The following is a 16755-nucleotide window of genomic DNA, read 5'->3' on the forward strand; positions in this document are numbered from 1 at the left end:
ATTTCCGAGCATATTGGAGAAAAGATTTTTTTCTCCGATTTGGATGTGAAGGTTTGATTTGAGTGATGCTTGATGCTTAAATAATAATTATTTTAGCTTATTTCCTCGCATGTTTGGAGAAAAGCACTATATATGCCTCGGCAGGAATAGCAATTCGTCGAAAATCGAAACTCATCCACGAATTGCCCTTTCCCGGCCTCTGCAATAATGTACTATTATCGTTCGTTTTTTTTTGCATTAGAAAGAACTCCACAGAGGTTTTTATCAGGCTCTTTAATTGTTAATAATTATTGAATTATGTAATGTAGCATGGTCAATACATATAATTTACTTCAAATTATTACCGCTAAAAGTGCCGGATTTGGAACCGCAAGCTTACTTCTGCGAAGTTCTTTCTAATGCTAATAAAAACGAACTATAAATGAATAAAACCTGCTAACTGCGAATCGGACACGCGCACGAAGGGGTTCCGTACCATTACGCAAAAAATCACGTTTGTTGTATGGAAGCCCCACTTAAATATTTATTTTATTCTGTTTAGCATTTGTTGTTATAGCGGCAAAATAAATACATCTCTGCAAATTTCAACTGTCTAGCTATCACGGTTCATGAGATACAGCCTGGTGACAGACAGACAGACGGACAGAGGAGTCTTAGTATAGGGTCTCGTTTTTATCCTTTGGGTACGGAAATCTAAAAACTATGTAGGTTGGAAAAAAAAACGCATTTTTGTGAGTTTCATTTTTATGTACCACCACAAGCAGAAGATGTATCTATTGTATTTTTACATGATTGTGAAGAGCATCTAATACTGTGTCCTTTATTATATTATTATATAATTTTGTATTTAAAGTCCATTATTAAATATTCAACGAGAGATTGACAGTTAAGAAAGGCTGTGACATAATACTGTCCTTATTTTGGCTATTCAAAATATAATACAGCCCTAGAAATACAAGGTTTGCCCATTTTAGAATCTTCGCGACTTTGAAATAGAGTTGAAAAGTGAGAAGCGAATCTTTTCAAAAGGGCTTATTTCTCTATGAATACCGTACAAAAATAAAGGTTCCGTGACACAGGCGCGTTTTACGAGCAGGGCGTGAGCGTTTTATATGTAAAAGTTTATGTAGACGCTCGCAAATCGTCATAACTTCTATTTGTTTACATTGTAAACTACTTACTCATTAAGTGAAATGTAAGATTTCTTTTGAGTAATGTCTTTAACCAGAATGCGCGCCGCCCGCCAAACGCACCTGTGTGGCGGAGCCTTAAGTCCTTTTGAAAAGACACTCCTCAAGGGACAAACTTTTGGTTTTCTTAGCTGCATCTAAAATAGCACTGTATACATCATTTTATTTAGAGCTTTGGCTTAGCTGTCATTCTAGGCCGATTTAATATAAATATTGTTTTACTTGGATAGGTATTCGACTAAAAGTAAACGAAATGTATCATCTACATTGAATATTCTAACAGTGTCAGCATTAGTAATATTACTAATTTTCAATATTGCTGTGTAAGTATAAATCATATGTATACAAAACGTAACAATTATTTTTAGTCAAATATATACCTTTAATGTGAAATAAAATAGATATACATATACTAACGCGGCTGCAGTGCGAAGCGTCAGACTCATTCCTAAATAAACTTATAAAATGCCGGTTTTTGACAGCTAGAAAATTAAAACCATTAAATTTTGTACTGTGGTACACCCAAGTTCATAAATATGCATACATTTTTTTACCTTATTGCAATGGATTAAGGCGAAAAAATGAATACATATTTATGAACTTCACTGTACAAAATGAGCCAGTACTTATTTCGCACTGTAACGGCGTTGCAATCTCTGATAAATATCATTTTTACAGAATCTAAAATATTGAGTGTATTAATTGCATTTTATACTCAAGATCAATGCAAACGAGTTACTGTTGTATAAAAAATCCACAGTGATCAGTTTCCCATGATCACTTACAATGTCTATGAGCACTTGTATTGTTCTGTTGGGTTAACAGTTCTCTTGATTAGCACGGCACATTACCCATGTTTGTATTAAAAAGGGTTTAGAACACCGAATGAGGTTAACAAAAATGTAAGATTTGTAGCTCTAAAAATAGCTAGGTTTTAATTAGGTTCTCTATAGTCAGTTTTCTGCTGTGTCGTATGTATCAATCTGAAGTAGGTATATTTATTTATGGTAGTATTCTACAATAATAAATCACACGATTCAAATAGCTTAGCAGTAATGCTCTAGTTTCCTAGGATAGCGGTGCCGTCATATAGCGGCCGACTCCATACTAAATAATACGGCTAAATATGGATGTCGTAGTATTTGTATGGAGACGGCCGCTATGTGACGGGACCGCTATCCTAGGAAACTAGAGCATAAACGAGTTATAGCTAACTGGTTTTAGGGCTAGAAATCTTTATTTTCCAGCCGAATTTCATTAAGTTGTTTCATTTTTCGTCAGATATTAATATGTATGTAACGTATGTAGGTAACGAAACTTCGTTGACACCACTCCGCTGCACCGAAAATGCTATAAAATTTACGATGTTTATTTATGAGCAACGCCAAACTTTACATACATATATTCCACTTTCAATAAACTCTGACTGTGGTCAGTCACAAAAAATATATCCACGGTCTAATTGCCACGACCCATACAAAATGTATGAAAATAGTCGTGGTTGGCCGGTCGAAGTATTTAGCAGATGGCGCAGCTTACCCTATCAATCCCTAGAATTGTGTAATTTTTTTTTATTTTTAATGTCCTGGATGCCAGCTCTTTAAGCCAAATCTCATAGAAAAACGGGCAAGATATGATGCCGCCATCTATGCCAACCTTTGACAGTTGCCAACCCCATTAGACGCAACCGCAGACATTTAGAGAATAACCCACTACTGGTACTAAATTTTATCCAAATCTGACGCAATATAATCAACAAAATAAAAGTCGGCCATTAAGGCGGGATTCCACTAGAGGCACTGTGCGGCACAAGCATTTTTGTACTGAATCTGTTTGTGCCACATATAGTCCGTTATTTTAGCATTAGAAAGAACTTCGCAGAAGTAAGCCTGTGGTTCCAAATCCAGCACTTTTAGCGGTAATAATTTGAATTAAATTATATGTATTGACCATGTTACATTAGATAATTCAATAATTATTAACAATTAAAGAGCCTGATAAAAACTGCACGCTTGCTTCTATGGAGTTCTTTCTAATGCTAAAAAAAACGAAGTATAGTACTCAGTGGTGGAATCCCTTGATTAGGTTCTCATGTCGGTGTGTGGCCCGTAGTGAGTCTGCTAGGGCGGCTGGGCGGGCTGCCGGTGCAGCAGCACTAGCTAGTAGCGGTGGCGGCTCGGGTACATGGTGGCGTTCTGAACGCTAGCGCTCGACTGCACCGGGTAGCCCTGCGTTATGCTGCCCGGCTTTGAGGTCTGCCGAACATAATAGTTTTTAATAAATAATAAATAAATATTTGGGGACAATCTTACACAAATCGACCTAGCCCCAAACTGAGCAAAGCTTGTACTATGGGTACTAGACGACGATATACGTACGTATATAGATAAATACATACTTATATTATATACCTACATAGAAAACAACCATGACTCAGGAACAAATATCTATGTTCATCACACAAATAAATGCCCTTACCAGGATTCGAACCCGGGACCATCGGCTTCATAGGCAGGGTCACTACCCACTAGGCCAGACTGGTCGTCACAGTTGATTAATTTTAATTTTTAACAAGCAGAAACGTCTGCGATGTTATTTAAGCTTTTTTATTTACAACCCGTATAAAACTATAAAGAGTAGGTAATTTAATTGCGACGTGATATGCTAAATACCATATAAATTCCATAGTAGCAAAAGAAAAAAGAATCTGATTTGACTATTAGTCAAATACCCTATTCCGTAAACGAGTATAGTTGTGCCTAATAAATTCTTTCTCTCTATATGTATATGTAAGCGGTGGTGGCCGACTTCCAATCTGGAACTCGTGGGTTTGAGTTTTTCGGAACTTATGTACGAAATATCATTTGATATTTACCACCAGCTTTTCGGTAAAGGAAAACATCGTGAGGAAACCTGCAACAACCGCGAAGAAAATCAAAGGTGTATGTGAAGTCCCCAACTCGCATTGGGCTAGCGTGGGGACTATAGCCTAAACCCTCTCGTGCTTGAGAGGCCTGTGCCCAGCAGTGGGACGTATATAGGCTAAATTATTATTATTATGTATGTACTAACCTGCACCTGCATGTGGTTGGGCTGGTGCACTAGGTGCCGGCCGGCGGGCGCGTACACCACGGCGGTGCTCACCGACGGGTGCACCGCCTCGCTCAGCCCAATCACCACTTGCTGGCCCTGATAACACACGGTTCAACAATAAAACAAATCAAATAAATTAGAGATGGGCCGAATATTCGCTAATTATTCGGTATTCGATATATTCGGCATATTATGTTCGTATTCGGCCGAATAGTTCGGTTCGAACTGCTGAATATTTACCGAATAAACAATATGTTTTTAAGGGTGTCCGCTAGTTAGTGCGGATGCACTTCGCGATCAGGTATGAGACGTTTCCGTTTCTTTTCATACAACATTCCCGGTCGTCGTCAAAAATACGTTATGAGTACAGACCGCGAACCTGAATGAACTAGCCTTCAGCGTTTTAGGCAGTTTTAGCCCAAACGAATATTCGGTTCGGTATGAGCTGAACCGAATATTCGTATTCGGCAAAGTCCATATTCGGCCCATCTCTAAAATAAATAATCATATCATATTATACAAATTTGCTGGCGAGCGTGCATATTAGGTGTTCGTAGAACAGATCGAATCAGAAACACGGAACTACGCTCTAGAACTAGAGTTGTAGATGTAGGCGTCAAGACCGCTAAGCTTAAGTGCTGGGACTGGGCTGGACAAGTCTGTTGCATGCACCCGGAAAGTTGGGCCCAAATGGTTGTGTGGGACCCACGGAACACCATAGAGGCCAGGCCGAGGTTCAGGCAGACCGAAAACTATAGTCTGTATCTTTAGGTATTTAAATAAAAGAAAACAAACAATTTGTTAATTTTCGGGTAGTTGTAACATTTATAAATGCCACCTAATACAAAACCACCTACACCTGGATCAGTTACTGAACGACCTGACTTTAACCTACATTATTTGATCATGTAATGTTTTCACCTAACCTCCACTGGCTGAAAGAGGCATTTGAGGGTAGAATTTGTTTATTTTTATTTAAATACCTAAAGATACAGAGTATAGATGGCGGGGCGACGCGGATGCATTCTTCCCAAATGGTGGGAAAAACTCTTTCGATAGACAAACTCCATAAACTCTTAAAAATAAACTCGATGAACATTTTCGTAGACTACAAAACACAAGTGGACATTGATGTGCGCGTATCAGCTTTAAGCTGCCTGTGCATTTACATATAATAATAATAAAAACGCCGATGACCGGGTCAAGTGGAGAAAACTAGGGCCTCTTTGCCCGGCAGTGGGACACCAAAGTAAGCTAAAAAAAAATGGTAACTCACCTGCGCTTCTTTCTTAGGCTCCGGATGCTGCTCTCTATTGTTCAGCATATCCAAGTAAAGCTGCGGCTGCGGCGCGGCGTACATGAGTCCCGCGTGGTGCGTGTGCGGCGTGTGTGGCGTGTGCGGCGTGTGTGCGTGGTGCGCGTACAGCAGCGGCGGCGGCCGCTCGCCCACCACCACGCCTGACGTCGGCATGGCGTAGTAGGCGCCCGAGGTCACTGACCCAGAGTTACCCCCGTACTGGGACGGCTCTGTAATGGAACGTTGTATCACCACTAATGTACTGTCAGAGTTTCGACAATTTAGGGTTCATTTAGACCAGCAGTCGGCAACCTGCGGCCCGCGGGCCGCATGCGGCTCGTGAACCTGTCACTTGCGGCCCGAGAGCCGCCTTGGCTATTTTGTATGTAATAGTGACAAACGACAATGTCTCATAAAGTCATAAATATCAACAAAGTACGGCCCGCGTCACCTCCGTCAACTACTATGCGGCCCTTGGCTGCTAAAAGGTTGCCGACCAATGATTTAGACGATGCGAGAACTCGCATGCGATGTTCATTATATTGCGGGTTTTGATCGATCGAATTGGACGTGACAGTCTGCAATGTAACTAAAATCGCATGCGTTCGCGCGCCTTCTAAATCAGCAGCGTCTCTACATCTGGTGAATGCGACACGAATGCGCGCGTTTACGACCGTGAAATATACGCAAGAAATTAACGATACTTTAGCAAATATTAATTTAAAAAAAATCAAGAGTGGTTCAACAAAAATATTATAAATAAAATCTCTCTTCACCGCTTTATTTGGACTGAAATAAAAGCAATTTCAAAGATATTATTTATTGAATGGAAAAGTTAAATGTCAAAGCGAAATTGTTAATGCTGAGAATCAGAATTTGACTTAAACCGTTAGTCTGTTATTTTTGTCAAATGAAGCGTAAGAAATTAAATTAAATTTTTAAATACTTTTTAGAAAAAAGTATAATACTAGATAACATTCACATCAAGCTTGTACAGGACAACACAACAGTGACAAATAAAAAATTGATAAAAAAATAAAATGGATGACTATTATTATAAAATATTAAAGAGGAATTTAATTGAAGAAACATGCTATTAGTTGCACGGTCATGAAATATTTATAATGTGGCTTAATATTTCTAGGTAGGTAGGTCGTATCTCACTTAGTTATATTTGCCTAAATATGTATTTGTATTGCATCTCTTTTATAATAAACAAAAAATTGGTTGTCATAATTTTGGCAAACACAACAGCAAAGTGAATTACAGACATAGAAGTAATGTCGTTAAATAGATCCGACCGCCAAAAGATTTCAGTGAAATAAGAATTATATTGCCAAGTCACTAGAGTCGAATTGAAGAAAAGAATAAAAAATGTGTAAAACAAAACGAATGGCTCATTAAAGAGTCAAAATAATGAAGACGCCATAACCAGTTAAAATGGTAAAGGTTAAAAAAAATGGAGAAAAAATGAAATGTGGAAGGAAAAATGAAACTGAGCAAGCGATGGCGACTACTTATAAACTCACTGTTCCACAGTACGGCGCGCATTTGCCGGCCCATGCGGCCATCTTCTACTTCTGTAAAAGATTATCACACGAATATTGGCGTAAATTATTGTTTTTGTATTGAGAATGAAAATAAACCCACTTTAAAATATCAATTTAAAGTGTCTAATTGTAAATTAGAAACATTGGAATCACAGAGGTAACAGACTACGGTAGTTGCTTAAGACAAAATTGTGACTTCATAACATGCTGATTTCCCACGCACACATTGTCACTTATGGGGTTATGAATGTGTACGTGTCACGCGTAAACACGAGGAAATCGGCGTATTATTAAATGTAAGTTATTGTCATAAAAACTCTCTCGATAATAGGGATTTTTCAACTCTGTGATTGAATTTAGTGATATTTTATATTTGACTGTGCCATTCATATTTGTAGAGACACAAAAGATAGTAACTAAGATTTTATTATGGTGCTATGTATTTATACTTTACGGAGATATACAATGACATTCTCCTCAGAAAAGGTGGGCTACCTACATTTTAGTGTTCCGTACAAAACTTTGCTCACGGAACACTTATGGGATCACTTCGGCTTCGGCATTAATTGCTAAGCCCAGATAATTTAGTACATTTTAAATCTTGGATGTCTCACTGACCTGTCTAATAGTGCAGTTTGCACTTATTTCAATCAAGAGACTAAAGATTCAAACAAGTTCAAGACAATTAACCGTATCTCTTTGCAATAAGGTGTATAATTAGTCAGTTGTCATGGTACTTACTGTGATCGGAGTACACCGGCTGATGTTTCATGGGTGGTTGGTGGAGGCGCTGGGAGTACAGCGCGTATGTGGGGGAGGGACTGCGGGCTCGCTTCGCTCCGGCCTGGATGGGCCCGCGGACTATAGTCTGCTGTTGGTAAAAATGAAGTCATTAGAATTCTGTGTATGATAAAGGCTAAATTAAAACAGTCAATATGTTAACACATTCACTGCCAGCGCGAGCTAAGCGCTACGTGCATAGCTGATAAGACGGTTTTTCCGCTATTTAGCGATTATCGCCTACGACAGGCGTCGCTCACTCCTCGATTTCGTCGCGTTGCTACAAGTAGCTAAAAGTACAACCGTTCGACCCCAATTTTGGGGTTTGCCATAAGCCGCGCGTGGCGCTGTCGCCACCTAGCGGCCATATCTGTGCTGATCGTGACAGACGCGTTGTATCTAGTACTATTATTTATTCTGTGCCTACGAACAGAAACCCGCCTAGAGGATCGCTGACAGTAAATGTGTTAATAAAACTACTAAAGGCAACTTATTGAATTAAAATCTATTTAATAACCATTCCTGACCATCTAGCATGAGTTGTGTTCTGGCGCGCGAGTTTATACTTGAAGTCGCGCAAGATGTATGGAGTCACCCGCGAGAATGCAACTCATGCTGGACGGTCTGATGTAAGTATCTCTCTATTAACGCATATAAAGGTACCTTTCCGTCGTACATACATTGAGTATGCCACCCAAACTTTACAAACATTATTATATAAAAAAACACTATTATTGAATTATATTTACGAATTTAGAATGTAACAAAATAAATCATAAAGGTACCTTGTTCAGCATGTGAGAACTGAGAGGTGGGGGCCGGCCCTGTGATTGTATTTGTTCGCCTTGCCCCGTAGATGTCGACATTGGGAACATCGGAATCTGAATGTTGCCCATTGGCATCTTCATTGGTTGGTTTTCACTGTTGATTAAATAAAATAAATTATGTTACGGTGGCAGCAAAAAAAAAGGGTTACTGATCTGATCAACAAGATTTTATTCTGAGGAACAATAATAATTAAATGTGATGGTATATACCAAGTCTTCAATGTTACCGCTTCACATGACACAATTATGTGAGCAGTAAACTTGTAATAACTTCACTGTCACAAGGTACAAAATGAGAATTTAATCCTTTAACTGTACCATCTGTATGTCTCTTTGTTTGACCCTTGAGTTGATAGTGAATCATTTCTACTTTTTTTGTGTAAATTGTAACAAAATAAAAGTGATTCCATACTCACTTGGACTCCTTCTGCTGTTGTCTCTTCCTAATCTCATCTTCATTAAGCACCTTCTTCAACTGCATGAATAACTGTTGCTTCTCTTTCTCTAGCTGTTTCAGTTTCTGCTCTAGTCCTTCAATCTGTTCCTTAGTTTCCTCTGAAATTTGCTTTGTGTTAAATCTAGCTTTGTACAGATTATCAAATGTGTGACACACCTCAAATATGGAAAATATTTGAACACTAGGAATAAAATAATGTTCATTTGTGAATTTTGGTTTAGTATTTTTAACTAATGTTAATATAGATATTAACTCAATGAATAATATTTTAAGCCTCTGAAGTATGGAGTTAGATCTGATAGCAGTTCTTGGGATTAGTTGGCGAGCGGTCCCTGAGATTCCGTGAGCCATGGCAAAAAGCGAGGACAATGCAAGGAAGAAGAATGATGATTTTAAATCTCATTAAATTCAAAGTACATTTCAATTGCTAATAATAAAAATAAATATTTTTAACCCAAAGTATGTATTGTTAAAAAAATACAGAATGCTGTTCAGATGTAAACAGCTATAAACAGGGAATCAAGGAATGCTTTGGACACAGAAGAAATAATAGTACTATCGTACAGAAAGGACACTTCCTACAAACCCGAAGTTTGACAGCGGGTCAGGGTCAAATCATGCTATCCCTTCCTTATACATGGCTTTAACATTTTCGGCTATATAGGGTTGTCAAAATTCAAGTGGTTATCTTATCTGTGGTCGTGCATGCAAAAGGAAGTCAAGTGGAGCCAACCCTAATAATTGCGCCGAGTTTGACCAAAGTCAGGAGAGTCTCCCCACCACTTTGGAGGAGATTTTCACTGCCTTATTAGGGCATTTTCATTTTAACTTGCAAACATTTCCCTCAATAAGCCAGAGAAACACAAGATTTCCTTTATAGCTAATCAGTACAATATTTACCTCCATAACTCGTAAAAGATTGCATTTGACCTCTCCTGCAAAACTGATCAATTTATCACCTATTTGTCGAGTTTATGTTGTACGGTTTTTGTGTTCTTCCTCGGTGTTCATTTTTGTGAGTAACATTACAAAGTTCCACACAAAGTCAACTGGGTTCTAGTTTATAATTAACATGTTCAATGTGGTATAGGGTCTAAAGACCTCTTATAAAGTATGGTTAACTACGAGTTACACTATAGCTCGTTTTTTTTAGCATTAGAAAGAACTTGCAAGAAGGTAAGCGATCTTGACATATCTTTTAATTAAAAAACGCTTTTTAAAAATCAAAAACTATTAATTATGAAAGCAGAAGAATATAAATGATCGTATTAGATTCATAATTGTTACATATTTGCCGTAAATGTGTTTTTCAATTAAAAGACACATCAAGATTGTTTACCTTATTTCTAATGCTAAAAAAAACGAAATATAATTGCCGCAGCAAAGGTGTTAAATTAGATACATGTCTGCCTTACCCAATGTCATGACGTCTTGTCTCTCTCTTGCCTCTCTCTCTTTTCTTAATCTCTCCTCTTCTACTTCAGCCTCATACTCTGAAATACATTAAACCACAGAATTATAAACATGTAACAAATCTGTATGCATTAACAGTAACATAACTAGAACTCATCTGTACCAAGGACATAGAGGGCCCTTCTCTTCCCGCAGACTCAATGTCAGGTCAGTAATTGAACCAAAAATCAAGATGGTATTTTAACTAACTAAAAAAATGGATCCCAGGAATTTGAGTTTAGATGAAACTTCAGCTGATATCTTATTCTTAGAAAGAAATATTATACTGCTACAACAAACGCAAGCATATCAAACATCCAAAATAGCAACTACCAGTCACAAGATGCAAATGCAAATAAGCAAGCCTATAAGCTTATAGCTGAAAGAAAGAGATGATTGTGCTTGCTTCGCACAACCATCAATACATTCTTTTATTGATAACGAACGGTGAAACCGTCTGAAATACTATTATAATCGAATAAATCATTCAAATTAGTAGAATAACAACAAAGATCTCTTATCAAATACCCAATCAACATAAACAAACATCACAGAATATTTACTGAAATTATCATAACACACACCCTGCTTTTTCCTTTGTCGTTCACGAGTGATATACCATTTGAGAGCATTCCACATTCGCTGGTCAGGATCATTATTCTGTTCTTCAGTAGTCGTGGATGTTACTGCAGGCATTTTGCTTACAGTGTTTGTACTGCTTGTAGCTTCCACTGATCAAGAGAAAGTATAATAAACATATAAATTTCACTGAACAGCTCACGCAAAAGTAAATATAAATTATAAAATTAGCTTATAGTACACAAATAAAAAAATCGAAACTTCTTTACTTTACTTGCGCAACTGCAGTAGCCGCAGTTTATTTTTTTTTCCTATTGCAGTCGTCAATTTTGCTACTGAAACTTTTTAATTTAGTACAGATGCAAAACCATGACGATGTTTGAAATGACCATAGATTCTAAAGCTACTTTAGTGGGTTTTGCACTACCGGACAGTAAGCTATAGTTTGTCAAAGGACTGTCTCATTTCAATATAATATCTTTGTCTTACACTAGTACTAGCACCCAAAAGGAAAGATTGAGTATAGTTTTCCTGGTTCTTACTGACTGACAGATTGGTTTGACCAACTAACTATATTTGTGAAAATGAGGGGTGTTTTTATTTATAGCGACTAATTCGATATCCGATGTACATTCGAGTCCAGTTATTGTACGACCAATTAATGTACAGCCCAATTCCATGTAATGGTTTTCCCATGGTTTTCCATTTCTAAACGAATAAGAAATGTTATCTGTCAAAACGAAAGTTTTCCTTTCCCCTCCTTCACCCCTCTCGTATCCAGTCCAGTGTAGGCAGCACGGACGTAGAGAGTAAACGGGATAGTGTACACTGGCCAAAAAGTGTGTCCACATGAGACATCAAACCTGAGCCCTCCATCTCTTTCTAATTAGGGTGACCATAAGTCATATGTATGTGGGATATTAGCATAAGATTGAATGTATAGTTTGGCCAGGATCTTTTCTCATTCGTACATAATCAGAGAGAATCATACTGTATTTTCCCTATGCTAGTATAATTGTCCCAGAAAAGAGATGGATATAGTTCTTTTCTCTCCTGTAAAACGCTTCACAACAACCTTACTTAATTTAGTCGTTATAACAGCTTTTAGTCGTTATGAAAGCTGTTACAGATGGGATGGGCGTATTGAATCGCGATCATGGTCGATTGTGAGGAAGGTGTGGTCCGCCGTACCTACATCAAAAACACAGCTATAAGAGAGAGCGAGACAGAATATATCCAGGATGGGGTAAAACGTTGTACTACGTAACTAGGTAATTCGCAAATCGTGTCGATTAAAAACACTGCCTTCGGTCGTGTTTTAATTTATCACCACTCGTTACGAATTTGATTCTTACTTTCAACACTTGTATCGCAAATTACCTTATATTAATTTAATACTATACCGACTAGTTATCGATACCAGTCATTTTGTCAAGCCCTAGCGTAGCGTGGCGTAACAATTTATGTTTATACACGAAATTATCTTGAGTATTGACTAAAATAATAAAATATTAGCACACAACGAAATAAAAACTGACATTTAACTGTGTAAACCGGCATCTTACACTATTTATGCTTAACAAAATACCTATCACTATCAATATCATACTCATGGTGTGTTCATATACGTGATGACTTCCCTTTTGCATACTTAAGCTATTCTTTAAGCGTAAGCGTCATCGTAGATCTGTGGTCTGCAACAAAATTTTCAAATTTGCCGCCTTTGTATACTGACGGAAATGTATGTCCAACCTATATAGAATCGATTACATCTATATAAATAGTTAGAATTAACGTTTCAGTAATTAAATATTATGTAAGTAAGTATAAACATGAGTCTGTAATGTCTAAGGACTTTGGATTTAATTTTTGGCAATTATATAGCTCTCATTACATGAATCGAATAATTAAACATGCCGAAATAAGTATATCTTTATTTATTTATTAGTATACTATTTAGGTAAACTTATTTTTACATTAAGTACGTAATAACAATTCTGTAAGACCGATCCAAATCGCACCGATATCATAGTCACCCTAATGAGTTTGACAGTGTTTTCTTGATTGTACACGTGTGTGTGTGTCTGTGTGTGTGTGTGTGTACACGAAAAATATGTCATCAAGTTGGGGATACCAATTAATATCCAAAGTTACTACAATTTCTACCATATTCAATTTAATGTTTTTTTTGTTATGCACATGCTTGGTTTAATCAGTTAATAATATTGACATCATAATGATTAACAAATTATTTAAAAGATATCGGAACTGTAATCGGAATATAGCACTAAAATAGTATATGAAGGTAATTACTTTCAGTAGTATATTGATATAAATACTGCCACAATGGTATCTTTTTTACATTGGCAACATGTGCGAGTGAGACACGGGGCTCTGGTTTTCTATCTCATGTGGACCGTTTTCTCTAGTCTGGTACGAACAACTTTCTGGCTCGGTGATAAGGTTCAATTTAGTATGACAAAAAAAGTGACAGTTCGCTCCCGATTAATATATAACTTCCTGGTAGGCAGTGATAGTGATATCAAGTGATATGATATAGTAAAATGATAACTGAAAACCTTTGAAATCCACATATAATATATTTGTTATCGTAACATAAACCTATATTTATCTTCCCATTAATCTGTGTCGCTAGGCGTGGTTCAATAATTATAGATATGGATGAGCCTTCAGGAGCAAAGAAGAAACTCAAAACGGTAAGAATAACAATTGCATTAAGTGTATATAGTAATGAAATTTAATACTATATTATTTCACAGTGAATAATTTTTGTTTTGACCAATATGTTGTTTGAAAGGTACGTAATACCTATAAGCTGTCCTATATAGCGGTCACTTACGTCCACGTATTCGTTTTCTACATCATTCCGGTAATTCGGTACTTAAAATATTTACTTTACTGCAGATATTGTAGAAAACAAAAACCCTGTTGTTCAATAAAAGTTGTGGTATCTGACAAAACAAAAAGAAACTGGTTTTATGTTATATCATGCACAAAATTGCTTTGAAAATTGTACTAAACTACATAATAATATGTAGAACACACAATACTGCATGCCATCTACTCTATTCTCGGACTAAAAAGACATTACGAAACTACCTATGCCTACATGTGAGTCACCTAGCTCATTGATAAAATTTGCTCCAACCCGGGGTTTGTTTTGTGGTGTACTTCATAGATAATATCTTTTATACTCTTCAATAGGGAGAATATCTATTCATATTTAGTGTGAATGGTAACAATCTACAGTGAATAAATCAACAATCACGGCACCTTATCAACCTTATAAAAAAAGTCCCCTGCTGCGTCTGTCTGTTCGTGTGTTTGTTTGTTCAAAAGAAACTCAAAAACTACTGAATGGATTTTCTTGCGGTTTTCACCTATTAGTCAAGTGATTCTTGAGGAATGTTTATGTGTATTTATAATTTGTTAACCCATGCGAAGCCAAGGCAGGTCGCTAGTATTAAATAAATTAAAATTTACCCCAAACTGTGAATGTGAAGCCCCTTTTGGCCTAAGAGTAAATATAATACACTCCTGCTTTATGAAAGATCTGTAATATTTACTATCATAAAATTATTATTAGTTTCACAAATGGAATTAAAAATCCATGGTTTATTGCCTAAAATAAATGATTTCAGTTCAATTCAATATCTTACAATATTCAGTGGCGGATTAGCAGACTTTGCCGCCCTGGGCCCCAGGCCATATAGCCACCCCTTTCACAGCATCCATCATATTGACTACATTTTAATTTATTTCTTGTTTTTCTTCTTCAGTTGGTCCCTCAATACTGAGGATCGTGACATCGTATCCTTCTGTTGAAGACCGGGTTCCTCCATAAGGTTCTGTTCTCCGCCATGCGCATGGCCTCGTGCAGTTTTAATTTTATCATCATTTCTTGTTATCATCAGCTAATTTTTTTGTCACATTTTGCCACCCCTAATTTTTTGCCCGGGCCTACTGGGCCCTAGGGCGAATCCGCCACTGACAATATTGTAGGATGTAATATAGTATAACTTTATGAACCTCACTATATGGATATCAACTTGATTTGAAATAGACCTCTCAATTCATAGTGGTTGACCTCTAAAGTTAAAAAGGTTTGAAACCTTAAGTAAGACACAGCAACTTCCTGGGTTTTTTATAAGTTGTCTTAATTTGTAGATTTTTTTTATTGTTTTATAACAATCTATAAAACATTTATCTGAATATTAAATTAAATGTCGTATTCTGTATACTAAATATGATTAAAAGGCATAAGGGTGTTATGCAAAATAAAACCCTATCACATTGGAATAAAGTCAAAATCAGGTGAGAAATATATTCCCTCAGCCTATTAATTATAAGTAAAGGCTTACGAAATATAATATTGTGTATACAAGCAGGACGTGAATAAAGTTTGGGCACCCCTCCGCCCCTCACCCCTGATTTTTTTTACTTACTTATACACAAGTTCTAGATTGTAGGAAGTACTCGAAATCTTTAGCGGATATAAAGAAAAAATAAAAATAAGTAAAGTTCGTATAGGCCTAAGAATCGAACAAAGAAAAAATGTATTCCACTCAAGAAAATGTAAACCTCCTTGAAGCTGCTAAAACTATAAAGATTAAAGCTAGTTTTTAACTGATATACAAGTATGGGAGAACGTTAAAAGTTTTTTAATATTTTTTTCGAATTCGAAACAATTGCCGCCCGTGAATAAAATAAAATACACGATCAATGCGCGAACGCGCCAGTCGTGCATACAGGTGGCGCGCGCGCTGACGTTTCCACCACGCCCGCAGTGTAGCCAGTTCATCGTACGCGGGAAAGTAATCGCAAATTATACAATTAGCAAAATGAATCGCGAAGCAAGGGAAAGAATAATCGCCGATACCTTTGAGAAGTATAAAATTTCTGAATGGGGAACCAGAACGGTTAGTGTCATTCATTAGTTCATTACTCATTACTGTTAATTTAAGTAAAGTTATGACAACGAAAGCTGCGCGAGTCTAATTTCTAAACAAAACTTTTTTAATGATTGATACATTGTGTTAATCAAACCGGTAATTAATTAGATATGTTATAACATATACGAACTTGGTTTAAAACTTATGCGAGTCTGATTTAATGCAGTTTGTATACGGAATCATCACTTTCACTACGCTTCCTTTATAAAATTGTATAACTTTCATTTCTGTTGTAAACAAACATAATTTGAGACTCGTTTGATAACGACAGCGATGAACGTAACGAATCGTGTCGTGTAGGTAATATTCTTTACATAAACTTTTTATTTTATAATTAAAAAAAATGTTTTATTTAAATCACGAATGTAATATTATACTCAACAGAGTTGATTATTTTTTTATTAGGTATAAAATAGAGATAATATTGTTTTGACGACCGGTCTGGCCTAGTGGGTAGTGACCCTGCCTGCGAAGCCGATGGTCCTGGGTTCGAATCCCAGTAAGGGCATTAATTTGTATGATGATACAGATATTTGTTCCTGAGTCATGGGTGTTTT

The 16755-nt window shown here is 36.8% G+C and overlaps 4 protein-coding genes across 6 annotated transcripts in view; 2 read left to right on the forward strand and 2 right to left on the reverse strand.

The window, feature by feature from the left end:
- LOC134665896 (protein FAM13A) overlaps nucleotides 1-16755 on the reverse strand; it is a 212066-nt gene that overhangs the window by 65563 nt on the left and 129748 nt on the right. The window lies entirely within an intron of this gene.
- LOC134665892 (folliculin-interacting protein 2) overlaps nucleotides 1-16755 on the forward strand; it is a 163718-nt gene that overhangs the window by 24307 nt on the left and 122656 nt on the right. The gene's annotated exons all lie outside the window — the stretch shown is intronic.
- LOC134665901 (G protein pathway suppressor 2) lies at nucleotides 733-11594 on the reverse strand. Of its 3 annotated transcripts, none has more exons than XM_063522948.1 (10): nucleotides 11500-11594; nucleotides 11231-11377; nucleotides 10610-10687; nucleotides 9154-9292; nucleotides 8696-8831; nucleotides 7872-8001; nucleotides 7110-7160; nucleotides 5560-5810; nucleotides 4263-4379; nucleotides 733-3445 (listed from the first exon to the last, which is right to left on the reverse strand). In XM_063522948.1, coding segments are annotated over exons 1-10 (1146 nt in total). In that variant the 5' UTR covers nucleotides 11501-11594; the 3' UTR covers nucleotides 733-3349. The 3 variants fall into 3 exon arrangements, with proteins under 3 accessions (XP_063379018.1, XP_063379019.1, XP_063379020.1); XM_063522949.1 differs by having other exon boundaries at nucleotides 11495-11577; XM_063522950.1 differs by lacking the exon at nucleotides 7110-7160.
- Nucleotides 15964-16755, forward strand: part of LOC134665922 (bifunctional 3'-phosphoadenosine 5'-phosphosulfate synthase) — a 46498-nt gene continuing 45706 nt past the window's right edge. The window contains exon 1 of the mRNA XM_063522980.1: nucleotides 15964-16165. Coding sequence (XP_063379050.1) covers nucleotides 16088-16165 — 78 coding nt within the window. The 5' untranslated portion in view covers nucleotides 15964-16087. The remainder of the gene's footprint in view (nucleotides 16166-16755) is intronic.

The sequence above is a fragment of the Cydia fagiglandana genome, chromosome 7, assembly GCF_963556715.1.
Source record: "Cydia fagiglandana chromosome 7, ilCydFagi1.1, whole genome shotgun sequence".
Lineage (NCBI taxonomy): Eukaryota > Metazoa > Arthropoda > Insecta > Lepidoptera > Tortricidae > Cydia > Cydia fagiglandana.

Bases quoted from the DNA above. Each gene is read 5' to 3' on its own strand.
- LOC134665901 (XM_063522948.1), bottom strand. The intron at 4,380-5,559 runs GTGAGTTACCAT...GTGTGTTATCAG, and splicing joins AGCCTAAGAAAGAAGCGCAG to GGCCAGCAAGTGGTGATTGG. The intron at 3,446-4,262 runs GTTAGTACATAC...TATGTTCGGCAG, and splicing joins CCAACCACATGCAGGTGCAG to ACCTCAAAGCCGGGCAGCAT.